Below are 23,756 nucleotides of genomic sequence, written 5' to 3'. Positions count from 1 at the left end.
TTTTACCTTCAGTTCAGTAGAGATTGGCAATTTCAGGACTGAAATCATCCAAAAGACTTTAGTGAAGGTGTATGGAGTTTAAAAACATAGAGTACTTCCTGTATCACCACATGACATCACAAGGTGGAACAGAGAGTGTTACATTTGAGACAAGTACACAATCTAAATATGCAGGGTTTGTGTTTTAAACATGTGTGGATGAGACAAATCACAACTCCAGGTATGGTTTGATAAAGAACCAACATTATAACATAGAAATAGAAATAGAAAATAGCATAATATAGGCCCTTTAAACATGCTTTTGGACAACTTTTTTAATTTTACATTTCCTGACTGAAAATCATGTCTAAAAAGCACATTTTAAAACTATAACTCCACTGTTTAGATACAGGTCCCAAAGTCCCAAAGGGAAAGAGCATTGGCAAAATGAATACAGTCTTTTAGTGGAAATGCTCAGAACAATTTAGGTGATGGGTTATGGACTTAAAAACTGTGCAGGATACTTCCGGATTTTAATCTATTATATAACTATCTGGGGAAAATTGAAACTGAGTGATTCTGAATGCTCAGAACCAGAGGACCTAGCCATTAGGAACACTGAAACCTTTGTGAATAAGGCAAAATGAGTGTTTTTGGTCTTATAACATGGTTTTAAAGTCCATTTGATGCCTCCTTTAAGTTTTGACCTTATTTATTACTGTATTTTGGCAGTAACTTAAAGCAACACTGTGTATGATTCCTGCTGGTGGGTACGTATGATCATCTCCATGGAGACAAGCAGGTGGTGAACCCAGACCAGAAAAGTTACAAATCAGGTCTGTGGAGAGACAACTTCCCCTGTGCTTTTTCAAGAAGCAATCCCTTTATTTCAGTCAATTCTTTGGCTAAAATTGTACACAGTTTTAATCTGATTTTGCCTATTAAATGGAAGCAAATATCGGGTGGCGCTAACAATGAAAACATAATAAAAACAAATGTTCTTTAGCTACAGAGCGGTGACGTTGCACAGGTGTTGGCTGAGGGCCTAAAGCTGTCCACCCGCCCAGAGAGGAGCGTTTAATCAGAGGCTGGTCCCGCTGGGTCCAGCAGCACGTCTCCTAGCTCTGCTCCCTGACAGAATGGACCACAGCACACACCATACACGCATAGGCCAGTCTGAACACACAAATACTCATAATGATTTTGTTTGGGGTTTTTTTTGTGGTGGTCTCTAGGCTATAGGAGCAGAATGCCAGGCTCATCTCCACCAGTACGCTCAGAACAAGTGAAGCTACCAACTTTTCTAGTGAAGGGTCTATTAGCTGCTTGTCCAGATGGTGATATTTGCTTTGACAGTATAACATTAATTGTATCTATTTCCATGGAGACACACAGGTGTAGCCATCAGGCCAACCATACTCTTTTCCAAATTATTACTTTTAGCAATGAGAACACCTGTGAATGAATGAAAAATAAGATAGTTTAGGACATTCCAGGCAAAACAATAACATCTTTAGGGAGATGAGTAGGTGATGAACCCTGCAGCAGAAAAGTTGCACAGTGAACCTTTAAAGGGCCCGTATTACACTATTTTGTGATCTAATAATATTGTTTCCTCATCAAAACAGAACTGGAGTTGTATTTTGTGAGTTCTCCTCTCCAACAGAAAACTCTTTGTTCCACCTTGTGATGTCATATGTCACAGGAAGTGCTCCACTGTGTTTTTAAACTCCATACACCTTCACTTGAATCATTTGGATAATTTCATCCCTGGAATTGCCAATCTCTACTGAACAAAAGATAAAACGTAGCTGTTAACTTGAACACTACCACTTCATGACATCACAAGGTGGAACAGAGCATTTTGATCATTGGAGATATAGACGGACTAATAATAAAGGGTTACTCAAACATGTGTGAATGAAACAGAATACAGCTCCAGGCATGTTTTTGAGGAGGTAACAGCATTATAACGTGGATTAAAGCTCACAACAGTCACTTTGAAGTAATATAGGATCTTCAATATTTAGTGCATTTGTTCCACATAAAATCAGAGCAGAGAATTCCTATAGGCTGTCATTTTAAATTGACTCACGGCCTACAAAGTGACTAGAGACCTTGCTGACCAAATGCCACAGGGCCTCTTGCTCCTCTGTCTTTGTCTGCTACAATAAACAGTAGAAGGTCACAGCCCATTGTATCTCAGCTCTAAGTAATGGTCTCTAAACTAATATGGAAGCCGTCCCTACATGATGCCCCTCTTGATGTGCCCTTGTCTGGAGAGGATGAGGGATGATTGAATGCTGTGTGCCAGGACGCTGTGATGCGACAACGCCTTGGCAGAGTCCACAGCTCAGCATGTCCTGGACACTACAGACAGTCAATGAGCCAGCGCAGCCTTCCTTGTTCACTCAGAGTCAGACGGGACAGAGGACACGGGACAGAGGACACAAGACAGGAAATTAATCTAATCTTAGCACTGGAGAGATACAGTAATGTGCAGTTAAAGGTGCACTATGGAACCTTACTGCTGGGGTTATCTATCTTGCATTTATTAAATTACAGATTTTATTGCATATACACATAGAAAAACATGTATTACTGTAAGCTGCTTGTCTCCATGGATGGATATAAGTTTAATGGCATTCTGTGGAACTTTCCAGGTAAAACAATAACATCACTGAACATTCTTTATGGAGATAGATAGGATTTATTCCATACTGTGGAAGATTATAGCCACCCAGCTCTATGAAGGCTGCTCCAGACCAAATAAGAGTGGGGTTTGAGGAGATGCCAGCCTGCTCTGAGTGAGGATGTATGTTTTTCTACATTTGTTGCAACACCTCCCGCAAAATTATTTTATTTTTATTTTGGGGTTTTTCAAGGGGGTTTATAAGGCTTTTTTTATGGGGGTTTAACAATAACAAGCTTGAAAAGATGATGGGAGGTTTGTAAATAGACTTAAATAATCTCAGGCAGTGGTTCTTAAACTTTTTACAATAAGTACCTCCTAATATTTTGCCTTCCAGGTACCACCAGATCTGAACCCAGACTTTATCTAGCCAAACTTGGGCAAACTTGGGCAAGCAACGATCTAAATCAGGGGTGTCCAAACTTTTCTCATTAAGGGCCACATACAAAAACACAGACGAAGCTGAGGGCTGATTGAGGGCCATACACTGGTCGCCAATACAGTGAATACTTCAAATCTGTGTTATTATTACAAGTTAAACTAAACCATTAGACCTTTGTTCATGCTTACATCCTCAGTGGGACACATTAAATATTTGAGATGGGTAGTAAGGAGATTTTCAGAAATGTACAGTAAAAAGTACTGTTTAAGGTTACATGGGCCAATTCACCTGGAAGCTTGAGGGCAAAGAAAAATTGGTCTGAGGGCCACATTTGGCCTCCGGGCCACAGTTTTGGTTTGCCTAGTCTAAATAGTAATTAGCCCAAAAGAGGACAACACATTTATAAACTCTCTCTAAATTAAACAAATACTCACACTCCAAAAGCAGCCTACATACCACTGTTTAGGAATCACTGCTACAGGGTTTCTCAAGAAGTGGTGCAAGTACCACAAGAGGTTAGGGAATCACCAGGGAAACTAGAGCAGCTTAGCCTAGATAGTATTCCAAGCACAGTTCACTTGAAAGCACAGTACTTTCCAAGACGTGAAAGAATAATGGGGTCGGCATGTAAACGAGTCACTACAGACAAGTTGCGGGCCATTAGCAAACCAACCAGAGGCTAACCGCTAGCAGGTGATGCTAGCTCCCCCAGAACTGTCTGCGCTCGAGGGGATTCTGAGTAATGGGGTGACTTTACAGAACTCTCAGCCTGAGCAGCAGAACACGGGGTGCACTAGATTTGGCAAATGTTACAACGGGTCATGTACTGAACAGTAAATAAACTTCAAGGACAAAAAGGACCATGTGTGTCCTCTGATCTGATCTCAAGGCAGATTTAGTTCCAAGTGTTAGTGCTAGTTTAAAATGAGCAGCCACTGTGGCCTGTATTAAAACGGCAAATATAGTGGCGCTTACCCTGTGTATTACATTCCAACATATAAACTGATCTTTGACGTATCACAGCATAAACAGTGAAATAATATAATAAGTATAAGGAAAATTAGGGACATCATTGTGGTTAGAATAAAATATGAACCCTCCAAAAACATAAAGATTAGGTCAATTTGGGCAACAACACAAGTTTTGAGTCTGTATTTGTTCACTTTTTTGCACTAAAAATCTGTGCAAAAGCTGTATTAGTACAACAAACAAAAATCCATAATCACTTTGTTTGTTGTAACTTGGAGAGAACATAGAGTGTTGCTACGGATATATTGCAGTGGCATCATGCTGGGGGTGACCTGCATGTATGTCTATGGAGGAATGTTCAGGAGTTACCATGGTGACACAATGCACATATTAGCAAACAGCCAAAAACGTTTTAAGATCTCTCTTTAATTAAAATTCAAGAAAAAATACAAAATGGATTTAAACAACACATTTTCAGGAGCCTGTGATCAATACGAGTGTTCCTGGTCCTGTTTAGGTATATAATTTTCAACAAAAAAGGTGAGAGTGACTAAAACTGTTGGCTAATACTAGCTAGCTTGTGACTATACACAACAACACAGATCAGCTTACGTGTTGTAGTTCCAGTTAAGTTGGCCCTACCTGGTCAGATTGCATTAATATAAACCTCAGATTAAAATCTAACAAAGCCTCAGACAGAGCATGCCTACTGTTAGCATCACACACCCAGGGAATGTTGATGACATCAGCTGCAAAGTATAAATTTTGGGGTTCAATGTTTTGTTGCCACATAATTTAGTTATGAGTCAGTTCCTGTTTATGACTTGTGGTTTGGAACTTAGTTTGAAACCTCACGTGAACCTCCTTCACTGCTGAGCTGTTCTTTTCTTTTTATTGCACATTGACATCTTAAAGGGACGAGATTTTGAACCAAGTCACGAACATATTTTAGCTTGAACTGCTAGCTTCGTCTGCTTAGTTCTTTCTGTCATTCTGATATTGCACCACCACACCATAATTGTCTGGGATAGTCTCATTCAGTTGTTTCCACATGGTTCACATGCATCTCCGCCTCTTTTGTGTTTTGTGTTTTGTTTTGGGGGGTTTTCTCATTCATTATCACGCACCATGACAAAGACTGAACTGCCTGGGACTCTGTCAGACAGTTGTTATCCCATGATTCTTAGTGAACAAAAGGACATTTCTCTTAACCAGAAGAAATGAAAATCAGGTTTTTCTTTAGTTACATTGTGACCTACTGCTTATTTAGATGTAAGGATATGATCTTTTAATGATTTTCTTCATCAAATATTTCAGTGAAACATTATATCTTAAAGTCCTTTGTGGAAACACTCACAACATACTTTCAGTAGAAAACGTGAATGGGTTGTGCGTGTACATTGACGTGTTATACCTACAAGTGCAGTCCACATGCGCCTCTTCACGTGAGTGCGTAAGCATCTGTAAATGAAGTGAATTATTAATGAGCCCGTTTCTGTGCTGTGGAGCCACTATGGGGGTTCCTCCTGACTTCCCCCTTCTCCCTGCTGCATGGGTAAGCTCTGCATGCATCATATGTGTGCCAGCACATGTATGTGGATAAATGCCTCCACGTGATGCTCTGCTCTTGAGAATAGTTTAAGATATAAAGGTGTTTTTCATTAAATAGTTGCAATTTTGTGAGTTTTTATGTTTATGTCAATGAAAAATCTTTTGAGATCATGTTCTTGAATATATTAGCTCCAACAAAGAAGTTATGAATTCTCCCATGTTAGTTCTTTGGTTGGACTGTTAGTTATTTTGTTGGATATAATAAACAATACTGAATGGCCAGTAAGGCCATACAAATGTACTGCACAAAACAATCTCTTAAAGGAGCACTGTGTAACTTTCTTGAGGTGGCACATCACCTGCATTATTATATGGATAAGTTATGCCATACTGTGGAATATTATAGCCCTGGCCAAATAAGAGTCAGGTTTGTGGAGATGCAAGCCCACTCAGAGTAAGGATGATTTTCTCAGTTTTTCATAAAAACATCTAAAATGAAAAATAAACAATTGTTTTAGTCTATTTTAGGCAAAGATGATAGAAAGATGTTTATTGAGTCATAACAAGTAATGTTAAGATGCAAACTATGGTATAGGGGTTTGGTCACAGTGTGCCACATTCTTAAAGGTATAAGATCCTGGCTCTTACACATATGTCTCTCCTTGCTCTTCATCTCATTCCTCGCTGCTTAGTGTTGAGTCAAACAAAATCTATATATTGTTAAGTAACCTCTCTAAACATGCATCGTGAATGTAATTTGGTTGTCCTTTGCTGCATCCGTGTTCCTGTTATTGCTCATTTATCTTGTGTACTCTGGAGCCGGTTTGGGGGTTCCTGTGGTTTCCCCCTCTCGCTGCAGTGCCGATGCTTGAATGTGTGTGTCATATGTGTGCCAGTGCACGTATGTGGATAAACTCCCATGCACGCCTCCATGCTGCAGTGCTCAGAGCTATATATAGCACACAAAGGGAGAACGTTTCCCGGGGGATCTCCCAGCTCACTCATTCACTCGCCCCTTCACAGTCGAGATTTCTGCCTTCTGCTCTTCCCTCCAAACAGCCATGTTTTAATTATCAGCTGCTTAATAAATAATTCCAAAGTCACCGGGGTGTTTCCATAAATAGTCGTGCAGCTGAATAATGGATTCTTTTGACCCCCTCGCAGTGGCATTGTCGCAGCGTGAGAGGTGGAGAGATGCCCTGCAGCCACTGGAAATGATGAACTGTGGACAAATGAGAGAATTCTTTATTTGTACATATTGTCCTTTAACTACTCTGGTCTATGTGGGACTTGTATTATGCTCATTTGGAATTTGGAGGACAACCTTAGGTTTATCTTCTGGCATTCTGCAGGAATGGGTTTGGGCTCCCGCTCATTCAATAAAATCTTTCAAGACATAACACAGGAATATATAGCACACTTTAGACTTAAGTGTACTCAGTTCAATCTTTTCAGTGCTACACAGAGTCAAATTTTGTTAGTTTGTAACACAGTATGGTGCCTAACCTCCGTAACACATTTTACACTTACATCCCAAAAGTGAAATCAGCTGCGTTTTTATTCATGGATTGGTCCTAACACTAACTTTGAACCCATTATGTAGGTATTTTTTTGTATTCTGTGTAGGGTTGTCAAAATTCAGATACTAATCGATTAGAACTAGTATTGAAACTAGACTAATTTGAACAAGTATCCATGCAGGATCTTGAGCTGTATCAGAACAAATATAACCACACAGACTAGTACACGCCCATGGACTATTGGAACCTACCTGTAATGAGTGAGGAATTACAAAGATATAACACCACATGGTAATATAAAAAGAAAGTAATATGATTTCTTTCTTTATCTTTATTAATACAGGGGAACCCAATGAGAGCACTTGGGCTCTCTTTTTCATGGGTTTAAAATACAATACAAACAGAAAAACTAGTATATTAGTCCATATAAAACAATAAAAACAGGTGCAGAAATAATGTGTGTTAAATTATTAAATTGCGACTATGTCACCAGCATATCTGGTTTTGCTTTTCCTTGAAGTGTATTCCATTTTTGTGAAGCAAAACAGCTAAAAACCCTCTTTCCCGTGTCAGTTTTGGTGCTGCTAGTCCTTAGCCTTATGCAGTCATGTGATCTGGTAATAAATGTTCCGGTATCAATCATTAACAAGCAGGTGATGTATTCTGGCAGTTTTTAGTAGTCCCTTATAGATACATCTTATACAGTGCTGCTATCTTCTAACAGACAGTGATGACCAACCCACTTTTTCATAGAGAAAACAGTGATGAGTTTGATCACCTGTAATAAAACAAAGGGCAGAGTGAAAGAATGGATCCAACGGTTTCAAAGCAGAGGCCGAGGTCTGCATGTACCACATCCTCATAATTCAATACGGAAAGAAAGGTTGCTTACACTGTTTCTTCTTTGTAATTTATTGGGATAGAATGTTGAAAATCACATTCAGTTTTTTTTTTACTATCTTCAGAATCTGTATTGAGTATCAAGTCTATTCCTTGGTATCGTGACAACAATAATTATATGTCCAAACTGAAACTCAAGCATGTACAGAAGGCCAGAGGACATAAATAGTCCGTACTGTTAATTTCTAGAAGGAATAGAAGTTTGCATTGCTGTTGCAACAAGTAAAAAATGCTCTCTTCCCGAACAGTTTGGCCATCACACAAATCACTGTCTTCCTTAAGTGTGTATGTGCATTAGGCCTTTTCCATACTCAGAAAGTGGTAGAGAAAACTGTAATGTTAAAGTCTTCTGCTTGGATTTAGATTCAGCATTCAAAAGGCCACAATATGAGACCCGTGGACATGTGCTACTGCTCGCTGACATTAAGGTGTAACTTTGCTGGTGTAATATAACCCCTGAGGATAGTTTTTGCATTTGTTCTATGCTAAACAGTACCATGCTCTAGTTATACTGGTACACTGTCTATATCTCCAACACTTTATGGAAGCATTTTCGATGGTAAAAGAGGTAATCATCTGGACACTGTTTGTGAAATCAAAACATTGCAACTGGCACCTGGAAGTCATTTTCAGTCTGAACGTATTGGCCTGAGAAGTAGAATTTAAACTGCCCTGACCTATTTTCAGAAAAAAAAGAAGTGGGAAATTCAAATGGGGTGATAAACATGCAAAAACAAGGTCAGTATTTGTTTTGTTGGAACACTACATACAGTTAAACAAATGTAGTGTAATCAAAATCCCACTGCCTGAATTAACAGTCATTTTTTTCATGTTGATACCATAAAAATGTAGTTTCTTTGGCTATAATATTCCACAATATGGCATAAAACTGGACTTTCTATTTCCATGGAATCAAACAGGTGACATACCAACTCCAGAAAGTTACGCATTGTTCCTTTAATTCATTCATTCAAGTTGAATTGTTGTTTATAATTGCTAAAAATTGCATAACATCTTGATATGGTGTTAAACTTTGCACACACTGGAGTTTGTTGGCATCTGTTAACATCTATAAACACCATAAGCTTTATATAGTGCACCATGGAGTGAATTGTAGGTTTTGGCCACAGCCCTAGTGCTAATGTATGCTAATATATGAGCGCAAGCATCGCCTAGCTAGCAGCTAAAAATAAAATGCTACAATACAGCTACGAAGCGCAGATCGAAGGACAACCTAGGCTTGAGAGCTCCATGCCAAGTGGGGCAGTGAACCCTGTGGTGGGCCTGTGTAAAGTGCCACCTCAGCACCATTCACACCATATACACCCCCCCATTCCTTCTCCCACCCAAAACCAGCGTCCATTAGACTGATGGAAAATGGCTAACCCCAGCTCCGGACAGTCTTATTACGTTATCGCGAGGACATGGGGGGTTCCTAATGTGGGCATGTTGACACCTTTCCACTCTGCCGCGCCGTGTCTGGCTGCAGTTCACTTCCAGAGGTGAGCCAGGGACTGGAGCTGCCACGGGAGGTTACCCACGGATATAAATAGCCCTGTTGTTAGGCTTTGGGCTTCTGAGGAAGACTTCCAAAAAGATAACAGGCAAACAACAACACAGGAAAGCCCCATAAAGTAGCGAGGTTTCAATGAATGTGAACGGAACTGAAAACCACCAAAACATGCCGCATCTAACGACATTATATAGAGATCTACTGGTATTTATAATAGTAATAATGCTGTAGATACTCAAAATGCTTTACAACACATTATTCATTCACTCAGTACTCAGTAGAGATAAGCTTCTCCTGCGGCCACAGCTGCCAGACGGATGCAACTGCGCCATCGGCTGCTCCAACCCCCACCATTCACTCACACACACAGTACAGTTATAGGCAAGGTGGGTTCAGGGACTTCTTGACAATTGATACTACAACATGTGCTGGTCAAAGCAGGGGTCAAACTGCAGGGGTCTTGGAATATTCAACAGTGTGGCATTATTGCTCTGGCCTGTTTATGTTTTTAATGCTCTGTGTTTGTTGGTGTGACTGAAGTGCTGTGGAAAGTATATCTATCTTTTTAACTTGTATTTATTCACTTATTGGGGTATTCATAGCAAAAAAAAAAATACCTTGACTAATAGTTATGTATTCTTACAATGAGTAGTAGAGTCATCTCCATAGATCTGATCTGTAACTTGGAACATTCCAGGCAAAGCAATTGGTGATAGAAGTTTAATGGCACACTGTCCAACATTCCAGCGAAAGTAATTCCATCTGAATCGACAATACACAAATGAACAGTGTAACATTTTAAATCGTAGGACTGCACCCCTCTCTGATCCAGTTGACTCCACCATCCGAATGCGGTGGATTCGGAAGCTGTTCTGATCCAAAATACATAACACACATTCATATATAGCACTCCGGTGATATTTTGGGAACACTTACGTAACCGCGTTTGGCTCAGATGAAACAAGATGTGTGTGGACATGCAGATAAGAAAGTCTGACAAAATCCTTATGTAATGACTCTATAAATATCCAAAACAGTTATAAATAAATAGTCTTTTATTTGTAGTATTTTGAGCTTTGATTTCTTGACAGGCCAGTGACAAGCAGTGATCAGACTCAATGAAAGAATTTATAAAGACAAAGAAGCAGGTGATATTGTGGATCGTAACATCAGCTTTCTCTGTGCTTGGTTGCTTGAACCCTTCCCCCGCTCTGATATGTTTGAAGTTCCTCCCTCAGACTGGGGTGTGCAGCAGGGTCCTGAGGAGAGGAGCTTCTGAAAGAGCCTCTGTGCTCTGATAGTAGGGAGGTACGGGTTATTTTTAGATCTACGGAGTCCACAACCCGATGAAGACGAAGAGATGAAGGCCAAAGGAGCAGTGGGCAGTATGTCTGTGGAGAAGGAATAGGGTGGTGGGCACAGTTGTGAACTGATGGAGTGAATTTAGGATTTGACTGAGAAAAATCATGACCGTTACTGTTGATACTCTTTAGTGGGGAAACTAAATGCAAAAAGAGAAGCTACTTTTATGATGGGTAGTGGAGATTACTTTAAAAAGATCTAAAAAAAATAAAATAAAATGTAATCACTTCAGAACGCTGCTGCTTGGTTCCTCAATAGAACCAGGAAGTACAAGCTCAAAAGTCCTGTGCTCAGGTCTGTGCACTGGCTCCTGTGGCTCAGAGAATAGACTTTAAAGCATCTCCATTGCCTAGCGCCAGAGTATATCTCCCACATGTTAGAGTCATATGAACTCTCTCACACTTTGGAGACTTCAGGGAGCGGCCTCCTGCCGGTGCCGAGAGTCAGGACTAAACATGAGGAATCAGCGTTTCAGTTTTATGCAGTTAAAACCTGGAACAGTCTTGAAGATGTGAGACAGGCCTCTACTTTGACAATGTTTAAACCCAAGCTCAAAACGGTTCTGTTTAGCTGTGCATATGACTGAAAGGGTTTTATTCTGCACTCTTTTCTTTTAAGGTTAATTTTATGATAATTATAACTTGATTTGTTGTATTATGAATGTCTTTCTTATTCTATAAAGCACTTTGAGTTACCTTGTGTACCAATTGTGCTATACAAATAAACTTGCCTTGCCTAGGCTGGAATTATTAAGTAACAAAATGTCCTCTGCTTATAATAAAATTGTGTGTAATTAAGGGGAGGAAACCTAATAATCCTGTAGTTTAGACCACAAACATGTTTTGAAATGCACGGGAGTCTTGTATTCGTTTATCAGTTCATATTTCATTCTTAAGATATCTCCAACATTAAAGATGGACTATGGAAGTTTTCTGGTAGAAGGTTCTCCACCCGCTCATTTCCTTGGAAATGTTAAATTCTTTGCTTGGAATGTCCTACAGTATGGTTTTAAAATATCTCTCTTGTATTTATTCAATTACATGTATTGTTTTGTATTGGTAAAGTTAATGTGGTACTGCAGAACATTACAGATAAAGCAAAAACAAGTGGCAGATCCTCCATCAGAAACATTACACAGAGCAGCTTTTAGCGTCCTGTATTATGCAAAATTGACTCTTGTGAGCTTTAAGCCATGTTTAAATGTTGTTACCTTCTCAAAAACATACCTGGAGTCACGTTATGTTTCATTCACACATGTCTGAGTAACACTCGTTTATTAGTCTGCCTACATCCCCAAAGCTCAAAATGTTCCGTTGCACCTTGTGATGTCATGAAACTGCAGTTTTCAAGTTAACAGCTACCTTTTACATTTGGTTCAATAGAGACTGACAATCCCAGTGCTGAAGTCATCCAAATGTTTCCAGTAAATGTGTATGGAGTTTAAAAACACAGTGGAGCACTTCCTGTATTACCACATGACATCACAAGGTGGAACAAAGTGTTTTCTGTTTGAGAGAAGAACTCCTAATCGTGTAGGATTTGCGTGTTAAACATGTGTGAGTGAAACAAAACACTACTCCAGGTACGTTTTTGATGAGGATACAACACCATAACAAATATCTGAAAATAGCATGATATAGGCCCTTTAAGGCTGCTAGAAAAGAAATGTAAATCAAATCACAATTGCAATACTTAATACACAGAAAATATCACATAGAATCACATCAATTTTTTCATCTCTACATGCACATAAACTTGAATGGTACGCGTAATGTGTTTTAGCAAATTGTTTCACTTTCATTTCTTTATTTTCACTAAAGACTGCTTGCGGTCCGGCTGAATGTGTTACACCGTACTTCCATTAGTCATAAGGTTCCCTCAGAAGACCCTGCCTACGCCCACAGCCCATCCATCACGGTGAGGAGGAGGTGGGCAGCGGACTCATGCTAGATCTGGGATGGATGTGGCATTAACATTAGCAATAATAGCATGTGTGTGTGAATATATTAAGAGCCTCATTCCAAGTGGAGATATGAAAACTGTCCAGCCCTTCTCCAAATGATAATGAGATTCTAATGAGAAACTCTAATAGTGATTATGCTGTAAGTAATGGGACGATAGAAACGCAACGGAAGTAATCTTTGGGGAAATCAGCATATTATGAGCTGCTTTTATGACCGCTGTATGAGATTGGAACATGGATGAAGGATGAAGACAGTGTTAAGACAATATTATGGTAATGAGCGTCAGGTAGCGTGGTTTATGGATTTTTGATGGATGCGTCTCCGGCTGGCACAACACCAAGCAAAATTATTGAGTCTGGGATTTCCTGGAAGATCCTCTCCATAATCAGCATTAGCAGTTCATTGGCCTTTGGCTTTGATAGAGCCCATCTATTATAACTGAAAGGATTCCAGACAAAAAAGTTAATCAAGATAGACAGTAGCTGGTCTAGCAGTGCACAATTTGGGATAAATATCAAATTGCTAATGCTAATGTTTAATAGGTTCAGAGCATACATTTTATAGGGTACATTTTAGCATATTAACACTTTTGAGAAGACTATTATGAAATTCTAAACTAATACAAGAGTCTTATACATTTCAAAACTTTTATTTTGTACCTTGCAGCAAAAATGCAGCAATATCTGATAAAGATTTTGATTCTACTGCATTTAATTTGAAATATAAATTTATTCTCTTAAATAGGGATACATGTTTCTCAGTCTCTGTAGTACCAAATCTCAGAAGGCTGTCTCCAACATTCATTTTTTAACAAGTATACACAGTATTACTTGTTAATATGGATGCTATTTTAAATGCCCAAATGGTAGTTTTGATTAGAAAAAAGTGAAGTGCTTAAGTGCTTTTGAAATTTACATCTGGTTAAACTATCTGTGTATATTCTATGTAATATAGTTCAAATTGAGTGGATTGTCATATATGTTCAAATCAATTAGCATGTTTACAACTGTAATGGTGATTTATTCTTGATTTAACACTGGATGTTGTCCTTTGGTGGTTTGGTTCACAGTTATCCAATCAGAAAGCAGAATGAGCCTCACATGAGCCTCATTTGTATCCACTTGGTTTAAACCTAAAAGGACTCACTCTGATCTGTCTCCTATATGCAGGTTTTTGTTAGGACACAGAGGACACAGGCCACATACCCTCCCTTTAAGTACAGAATAGTGGTGCGACATGTGTCATATACAGTAGTGCAGGTTCCCCTTGTCCCGGTCCTGACAGCCCCAGCCTCAGCTTACTGCAGTCCACAGAAACACAATCCGGCTCCATCAGCTCCCTGGAGCACTGTGCTGTGATGAATGAGCACGGGGGGAGAGTATAGATTACCATTTCTGTTGTAGCATCAACATGGCATGTTTGCATTTCTCTAGAGGCATTTGTTCTGCTACTGCGTACCTGGTTACAGGATATTTTGTCAGCATGTTTATTATTTTCCATATAAGAACGTCTTGGGAAGCTCAAAACCTGTGCAGATGGCAAAAAAGCAGCAATAGAGTGCCTGTAGTGTTGTGTGTGCAAACATTTTTACAACCTATGATGTGGAGATTGATATCACCAGTAAAACAATTATTATAACTGTATTTATCCTTTGTTTTACAATGATATTCCAAGGAAGATTCTTTTGTACAAGTAATGATAGTAGGAAAAACAGAAGCACATTGAATACAGTAAGTGAACACAGAATTGAGAGAAATAAGTTCAGATGCCTTGTCCTCCCAAGAGACTAGTTCAAGAATCTAAAGTGAAACAAAATACATTTTTACTATACACAATGGCTCAAAGGGTCATTATTTCGGTGCATGATTTGAACAATGGGCTAACTGAAAGTATGAAGAATTGTAAAGGTGGAGCGATTTTTTTTTAGATTGAAGCTAATAGAAAGTAATGGCACAAACATTGCTTTTCACCCATTTCACATTATCATGATTTCCTTGTAAATCTCATAATTTCTTACAATTGATTTAGGACTATTGAAAAGGTAGGACATTATCTATATAAGTAAGGCAAAGGACAGTGGTGGAACTGGCAACCAAGGTACATGGATGGTCATGATTAAGTAATGTACTTAACTAATTTTACTACAAACTCACCAAATTCAAAAAGCTCTCAATAACCACAATACATACTTGTGCTTACCTTATTTGAGCAGTGAGTCCCTAACCTGTAATTGTCTCTTTCCTCCCATCATGCTGCAGGAGTGTGCCTGGTTCTGGGCTGCATGATTTTCCCTGACGGCTGGGATGCAGAGGTGATCCGGGACATGTGCGGGGAGCAGACGGGGAAGTACTCCCTGGGCGACTGCTCCGTGCGCTGGGCCTACATGCTGGCCATCATGGGCATCCTGGACGCTCTCATCCTGTCCTTCTTGGCCTTCGTCCTGGGAAACCGCCAGACAGACTTTTACCTGGATGACCTGCAGACAGACAACAAAGGTAAACAGTAAAGGAATATGTTCTTACTCCAGTACTATAACTCATCCTTGTGTAATAGATCAGTCACCATTTTCATCTGTCCTATCTTATCCTAGCTCTTATGTATATATATATATATATATATATATATATATATATATATATATATATATATATATATATATATATATATATAAACTATTATTATTAACCTATTACTATATATATTGTAAATTTACTTATATTTATTTACTTGCATGCAAATATAACTTTTTGTTCCTATTTTGCACATTTTTTAAAATTACTATTCTATTTGCTGTTCGCTATGAAGAACTATCCATGAGCTATTATTTCCAAGTCATTTCCCTGATTTCTTTGAGTCAAAGCGCAGTGGTTGACGCTTCAGTCTCACATCAAGAATATCCTGGGTTCAACTGTCCAGTGGTGTGGGGCCTTTCTGTGTGGAGGTTGCATGTTCTCCCCTCGCCTGCGTAGGTTTCCTTTGAGTGCAGAAAACAAGTACAATAAGCTTTCTTGGGCCAGGACTCCCCTGAAAATGAAATTCCAAGTCTCAGTGGGACTTTCCTGATTTAATAAAGAATACAAGGGTACACTGTTGGTCCCCAGAAACATTTATTGCCAGTAATTGTCAATTATAGGAATCCAAGAACATCTGCTTTCCATAACGCTACGTTTTATACAGTTTATTGTAGCCTAGAGAGGAAGATTAACTTAGTTGCAGTGATGCAATGACAGGAAAGTATGAGGGGATCCTAGCCAGTGGGAGGTAAGAAGAGGAGATGTAAGGCTGAAGTTTTTGCTGCTGCGGCATTATTAGCCCCAATGAGGTTTGCAGCATTTATGTTTAACAGCCAAATGACACGATTGCACTTATTGGAATTAGATGACAGCTATAGGATGTAGTTACAAGGTAGGATTCCAATCAAGTAATAATAATCAGCTTTTTTGGTGCCCCCTACATTTTTTAGAGGAGTAGGGTTTTTCCGTCGTATGTGACGCGTGCTATCGCTGACCTGAGTTAGTCCAGCCAAACGGCCCTGAGAGCTGCTGTGAGCTTTGGAGGAGCAGAGGGGAGTCCTGGGAGCCCGCTGACAGTTTCACCGTCTTGCATCAGAACTCTCCAATCCCATTGTTTCAGCTGCGCAAAAAAGAGAGGAGTGGAATAGACGACAGAAGCAGAGAGAAAAGCCAAAATAGTGAGGTGGAAAAGGGCTTACAGCAGAATTATGTGTTTGACTTGACACTGTGTTCATGTAGAAAACAAACAGAGATACAGCAGCTCGGAGACGGAGGAAGAGAGCAGCAGAACAGTGACATAAGATGTCTCGCTCCTCCGACAGTCTCTCTCCGTGATGGTTTCCATGGTAACTGGAGATATTCCAGAGCGTGGGCGTGTCTTTTCTTCTCATCTGATTAACCTCACTGACAGGCTCCATCATTTTACACACTTAATGCAAGAGTATCACCAGTTTTGTTGTATCGCAGCTCATATTTATTCTTTAAGTTAACCGATTCCATCAAAATGCAGAGAAGAGAAACTTCAAAAGCAGAAATCAATCAATACACACTGGTATGAAGGTATAATTTTAGTAAAAAGGCTTTTTTTTTGTTTTTGATTTTTTTTTATAATAATGATGATAATGTACATTGTTAGATAACATGCAATCTTCTTTGCCCTGTCCATGTACATTACTGACACTTTTTTCTTTTGTTTCTGTTGCAGATTTTGCCGTGTCGAGGGTGAGTCAACATTATGTATCTATGTTGTTAAAATCATTTGACAGAAAGAATGGCAAGTACCACTCCACAGCTCATGAGGATTTATTCAGGCTATATGTGTTGTTACATAGATGGAGACAAGGATATGAGTTAAAATGAGAAACCTCTAAACTTTAACATCTTCAAGAATATCAGACAGTTCCTGCACTGTGGTGCAGTAGCTCAGTGGTTCAGCTGTAGAACATATGTACAAACTCATCAACTCTTAGACTCAGAGTCTGTCAATGTTCAAATGTCTTGTCTCATTATTTCCAACCTGCTCCTTGAATAATCTACTGGGTTCAAAGGGTTTGTTGATCAAATCATAAAAAATAAAAAATAATTAAAAAAAAAATCCCTCCATGCCTGATTTCTAATGTCTTGAAAACATAAAAACAGAACTAGTTCATCTGAAATAGTTTGCAGCAGTTAAAACATATTCTTCACTTTTCAATTGCATTTCGAGCATCATAATTATTCACCGCAATTTTATAAGCACGCTTCACAACTTTTAGTAGCCAAAGTAAAGGCTTTAGGCATCATGCCACTGCTAACAACAACTAGCCTGCTAACAGCTCAACAGTGTTACTTTCTAGTTCAGAGCTGATAAAAACACTTTATAATTAGATGCTGATAGCACACAGGAGATACTTTTACATTAGATCTTTACTGAGGCATAACAGAATTGACTTAATTACATTAAAAAACGTTATCGCTTTAAACCAGTTTTACATTCATGTTAGGTCACGTAAAGTGAATAAAAGAACTACATGTGACTAAGTGTGCTGTTCTTTTGCCGACAGATCGAGGTGCGGGACAGAAGAGAGCCGCGGTACGGTGTGCAGCGCCTTCACTGAGTGCAGCCCACACCCACAAGGCCCCACCATCCTCCTGTGTGTCCTCTGCCCCCCTCCAACTATCAGGATCTCACCCAAGCTAATGCACACACAAGTGTACAGGATTCTGTATCATAGGAAAACAACTCAACTCACTGGGATAAACTATATTTTGGAGAAAAAAATCTACAAGGTTGTACAGTTCATTTGAAACAAGTTTCTCAACAGATACCTTTATGAAAAAAAAAAAAAAAGATTTGTGTGAGAATTTCAATCCTTATGATGAAGAACCATAATGTCCTGATTTTGTCAAGTATTCCTTTATTTAAAACATGTTTTTAGAAGAAGTTCAGTTGTCCATAGTATGTTAATACTTTAGAAAAGGTTGAACTGAGGGTGGCATTTTAATAGCAAGGACCACCAAGTGTTTGGACAGGGACCCATATGGCTCTTCATCTAAGGACACAAGTGAGAGGAGTACCCCATTGCAGCTTTACCGAACATCTCTGGGAGATTCTCTATTGTACATATGAAACCATGTAAATAACATTTCTGCTGACAACAAAACCTCATCTGGCTGTAAGGCATCAGAGTATAGTACTTCTACCCTTGGTTTCCATGTTCCTTCTGCCAGAAGAGCATTCCAATATGTGCAGATCCATTGTATCATATGACTCCTAAGTGGGATTCAGAATAGACTAAACCAAACTGGGATTTTCAGTTGTAGTCCACACCTATAGACAGAGCAGGTCACTGTGTTACTTCAGTACACAAAAATGTGATTTTGTGTTTGCTTTAAGTCCTAATTGTAGACCCCAACAGTAGACATGGATAGTCAAGTCACTCATGTTTCTTATAGATTACTACTGTCACTGGTGTCAGGAGTTTACTCTGCAGATGTCCGAAGACTATAGCCCTTTACAGACTTCAGCTCTGGACTGTCAGATCAGGCAATAGTGAAAGTGAAACATTACAAGGTATAGTGTATTTTTCTGACCTCCAGGGGGCATCCTCAGGTGTTCTTAGCACAAGTTGAGGTAAGATGATTGATATCTGTAAAAGGCTTGCAAAAAATCCCTGGATTTGCCTTCTATCAGTGGGAAGCCCCAAGTGCTGCATCATCTTAAGGTGCTGTCTCGTACCTATGTTTGCCACTTTCGATATTTCAACAGTAAATCTCTTTATACTTAACTTATTAACATGAGGGCATTTCATAGCCCTCACACACTCATGTAGTCATTGTTGTAGTGTAATGAACATCAGGCAATTGCAAATATTTGTGGATACAGTTAAGTTGGGAAAATGTGTGAGAACTAGGAAGCTGAAATTTGGAGAGTTCTTTTAGTATAGGAAAACAATGGTCTTCACTTAGAATATGTAAAAGCACGAAGCCCGGTCTTGATAGATTTATGCAGCTGATGTTTTGCCACAAACCTGCAGTAACCTTAAAGCCCTCCAGGGGGTTGTCGGACAGTGGAACTGTCGATTACATGACCGTAATTTGAGAAAGAATCATTACGTTGCATAAAGTTTCTAATGAGACTGTGGTTTATTCACATGTGGTAGACAGCCCTGGTTTGTAATGTTTGGTGACTAACGCTAACTTCCCATTGAGCATTTGAGCCACTGTTCCTCACAGTACCAGCCTTTAGAATACTGATCTTCTATTCAGGAACTCTGGAAGGGTCTATTGCCACAAATCAGACTGTAAAATGCACATTTGGACATATTAATGAACAAGTATCCATTAGTATTTCAAAAAGACTTTCAAAGCAGGTTTCCTTGCTAAGAACCTCCTGAGATGCCCCCTTCATGTTTCACCATGGAGGTGTTTTTGCACAGTGCCAGAACAGTTTTTTATCTGTCCTGGCTTAACAATACTCTGAGCTTTCTTATGCTGTGACGGCCTTAAAGACACCAAGCAGAAGTGTTAGAATAATGGTCTTATCCCTTATAGATTAGTAATATTATTTATTTGTGTAGCACCACCAAAAACAAGATGCTATGACTGTGAAATTTAACTCAGATAGTCACACCCACAACAGTCGAATTTGATGTAGCATTGAAGCACCAGTGACATATACGTTTACAAGTACGTTGTAAATGCTGCAAAACTGGTTATGAAAAAGTTGACCAGTCGGTGACACAAAAGCCAGAGTCGACAGGCAGCTTACACAGATTCAAATTAACTATTCTTAAAGACACCAACCTTTTTTATCAAGAGTTGCCTTCATTCTAAACATTTACAAAACACTTTGAGACTTTTGAGAGATTACTTCAGCACAAACTATTGCAACACAGAGGGACAGATAAGATTTTATGTTTCTTTTTGTTATTTTTCCATTACTGGGATGGTACAACTTTGGAAAACAAGAATGGTGGATGACCTTTTACTTCCACAAAGACAATAGGCCTGAATGAATCGTTAATTTTCCAAGCTGCATTTTTGACAGGATTTTGGGTTGAATCATGTTTAGGGAAGGCCTTAACTATGTACATTATCTCTAAGGTCACCATAACATGCCTCTTTGAACTGTATTGGACATATGAACTCAAACTCAAGAGACTCATTTTACCAGATTAACAATTTTATGCATTTTCAGAGTGTGGAGGAGTCAAAATCATGTATTTAACGCTAGGCCTATGTGTGTCCAAACCCCATACTAAATCATGAGACAGTAGCTAGATGTCCTGTGTGTTCTTGACCGTAAGCTGGCAAGCTCTCAGGAAGCTGTTTACTCTGTACTGTATTAAAGGCTCATTGTGAAACCAATCATGACTCAAATCTAAGCGTACTCCATTCTGAACTAAAGTATGGGCCTTTAACAGACGTCTACCAATGCTGTCCATGCACGCTCTGCACAGACCTTACCTAGAAAAATTGTGCTCTTGGCTTTTTTCAACCACCGTAGGGTAGGAGTACTGGGCCCTCATTAAAACATTTCTACTTTAACCCTAAACTAGGCTGGCTGGCCACTCAAATCCAAATCTTTGTGTTATCGCAAGCAAATTCAGTACAGAGATACAGCCTACAGGAAATCTTAAACTTCCGAAAAACGAATCCTGAAGTCAAATTCCCTAATCAATTTTGAGTAAACTTGATTATGTTTACAGGATTTTAACAAATAGATATTTATGGGTGGCTAGCCAGGCTATTCTTAACCAACTTTACCAGATAAAGAAAAAATACAAATGATTGAATATCTACAGACCTCTTTTACTTGGTATTGCAAGACTTGTTTTTGCTTTTGATATGTTTGTGAGAAAAGGCGTGCACTCGCTGACAGATCAGCATGGGGATTTTTTATACCTGAAGTTTGCATTAACCAATGTCTCTCATACATTATGTATTGTGACTAAGACATCTACAGTGATCCTATAGTGTGTGTCTCTCATACGGAAATACTTTGATGGGCCCAGGACTTATTTTATGAAACTAAAGGCGTGCGATTGGTCTGGTCTACTCTCTGGGTCTCTGCTCCTGAGGACTTGATGATGAACTAAAAAAAAACAAAAAAAAAAACAACCTTAACAAGGAACTTACAATACCTTAACCCTGATGAGCACATCTTTGTACCACAACAGGTGCCTCGAAGAACTCTTGATTTCATTCAGATGTGGTGCAGAACCAGCAAAACAAGTAGTGACACTGTAGTTTTTTCTACTGAAGACTACCACTGAGCTCGGAGTCTAGAGGGAGGTTTTTCTGCAAGATATGAGGTCAATTCAGTGTCAAAAAGTGAAAAGATGTTTTTCCAAATTGTGTTTTTGATATGATGCTAGTTCAAACATTAGCACTTTTTTAAGTAATCGGACCCCAATGCTGAATTCACCTCGATCTCAAACTCTCCAAAAGACATGAAGAATATTTAATAGCAAATACATGGAGTCGATGAGAAGTCATTTTTCAATTTCGAGCAACAAACTCATACTTGTTGCATATGTAAATGTCATTGATATGTCAATGATTCCATTCATAGTTTTTATCATGCAATATCATGTATAAAGACATATTGTTAGGGGTGGGAGTGGGAGGGGCGAAGAAGATTAATGTCCAGTGACTTATGTTATGATACTAGTTGAATTTCTGTTAATTCTCCTACGATGCAGATGTTGCCAAAATACCATCAACTGTCATGTGTTAACCATGAGAAAAAAGAACATTTTTTTGTATCACAAAAGAATGATATACTGATATTTGTCAAGTATTTATGAAGAGACTTTTGTTTTACGTGTTGCTATGGAAACCTTCCTTTCTGTTCTGGATTACTTTTGATGTATTTTGGTATGATGTATGATGATTGTTGTTCTGTCACATCAGACTTCTCATCTCCCGATTGGATTTTTGACTCACTTCTGAATGACTGCTTGTTGAAGTCTCAACACTCCCCACAAGTCTATGGAGGAAGTGGCTTGATTGTGGACAGTGGGCCTGGAAATCTGAAACAGGCTTGTTGCTTTTCATGGATTATAATGACATGCTTTTGATTTAATGATTATATTGCCTAATTAATTTGTGAATAGTATTCCAACTCACCATGATAACAATTTCTGTTACTGAAACACATTTTGAGAAGGTCGAAATAAAGATATTTTACATTCAAAGTGGTGCCAGTTCTGAGTGTCTAGGATGCAACGGGAAGAGGATGTATTCCTTCCCACTTCTGCTTGTAAGCCACTGAAAACGGTTTGATGTAAAAATGCATATAATGACTGAAGGAGCTTTAGTTCTAATAGTTATTTAAAGGGGACATATGTATAATTGTTGCTATAACATCTTCTATTAACTTACTGACATATTTTGATTGGTTCATCCATGTTGAAAGCTTGAGGGCTCAGAAAATAGCTGTTTTCACCTACTCCTATCTGCACTCACTTCTCTGTTCTTACTTGGGATTATTCCAGACTCTGGGTCATCCAAAAAGGTCACATAGAAATTTTTCAACACTAAAGAGTTGGGGCCTCTTTGCTTTGCGGTTTTGGAAATATATTACAGTTTAACAAGAGCAAAATGCGTAATACCGTAATTATATACTATGTTAATAACTAAATACCCCCAAGAAACTCAATGTCTTCTTTAAATCAGTGGACTTACTATTAGCCAAGATCTTCAATCTGTTTGCATTATACCACTATCTCTTTCAATCAACAGCTTTCCTGCAAATAACACAATCCACTGCAAAAGTTTGAATAAAAACCCTTTTATTTTCTTCTTTTTCTGAAAATCTCACCATTCTCCTCTGGCCACGGTTATGCTAGCCTACTTTCCTGTTGTGTTAATACGTGTGTAATTAGCAGTGAAGCCAGAGCGCCCACTTGAACTGTGCTGAGGTGAGTCACGCACCCAAAAATATCCGGAGATGCACGCTAACTGGGTGGCATTACAGAGACTGCAGCTAATGCTAACACAAAGAGCACAGAGCCAGCTTCATGACCTGCTCTGTGGACGTGCGAACATGTTAGCTGCCAACACATATTCTATTTTGTCTATTACTACACGCTTTGCCTGAATCTGTAAACATATTGAGCACAAAGAATGTTGCATTTAACTCACCACAGATTGCTGGATGATTTTCCTGATGAGTTTTACCTGTGGAAGAGTCTGTGTGGTCTTCAGAAGGAAGCGCTTACACAACTTACCTCAAAGACAATAGCAGAACAGCCAACCTCCCACGTAAGCCAGCATGTGCCATACCACAACCTGCGACGGGAAGTCATTTATCAAGATGAGGCTGTTAACGTTTATGACTGTTGCTAACCAGAGAATACAAAACACTAGGAAAACCTTCTTAATAGAAAATATGCAAAGAATGACATCTGTTTCATTTAATAGCA

The 23,756-nt window shown here is 39.0% G+C and overlaps 1 protein-coding gene across 1 annotated transcript in view; it reads left to right on the top strand.

Annotated features, from left to right (window-relative positions):
* lhfpl4a (LHFPL tetraspan subfamily member 4a) overlaps positions 1-21,875 on the top strand; it is a 29,940-nt gene extending 8,065 nt beyond the window's left edge. Inside the window, exons 2-4 of the mRNA XM_033970378.2 lie at positions 15,091-15,327; positions 17,051-17,067; positions 17,889-21,875. Coding sequence (XP_033826269.1) covers positions 15,091-15,327; positions 17,051-17,067; positions 17,889-17,942 — 308 coding nt within the window. The 3' untranslated portion in view covers positions 17,943-21,875. The remainder of the gene's footprint in view (positions 1-15,090; positions 15,328-17,050; positions 17,068-17,888) is intronic.
* The last annotated feature ends 1,881 nt before the right edge of the window (positions 21,876-23,756 follow it).

Source organism: Periophthalmus magnuspinnatus, chromosome 7, assembly GCF_009829125.3.
Source record: "Periophthalmus magnuspinnatus isolate fPerMag1 chromosome 7, fPerMag1.2.pri, whole genome shotgun sequence".
Taxonomy (NCBI): domain Eukaryota; kingdom Metazoa; phylum Chordata; class Actinopteri; order Gobiiformes; family Gobiidae; genus Periophthalmus; species Periophthalmus magnuspinnatus.
This window is presented reverse-complemented; position numbering and strand designations above follow the sequence as displayed.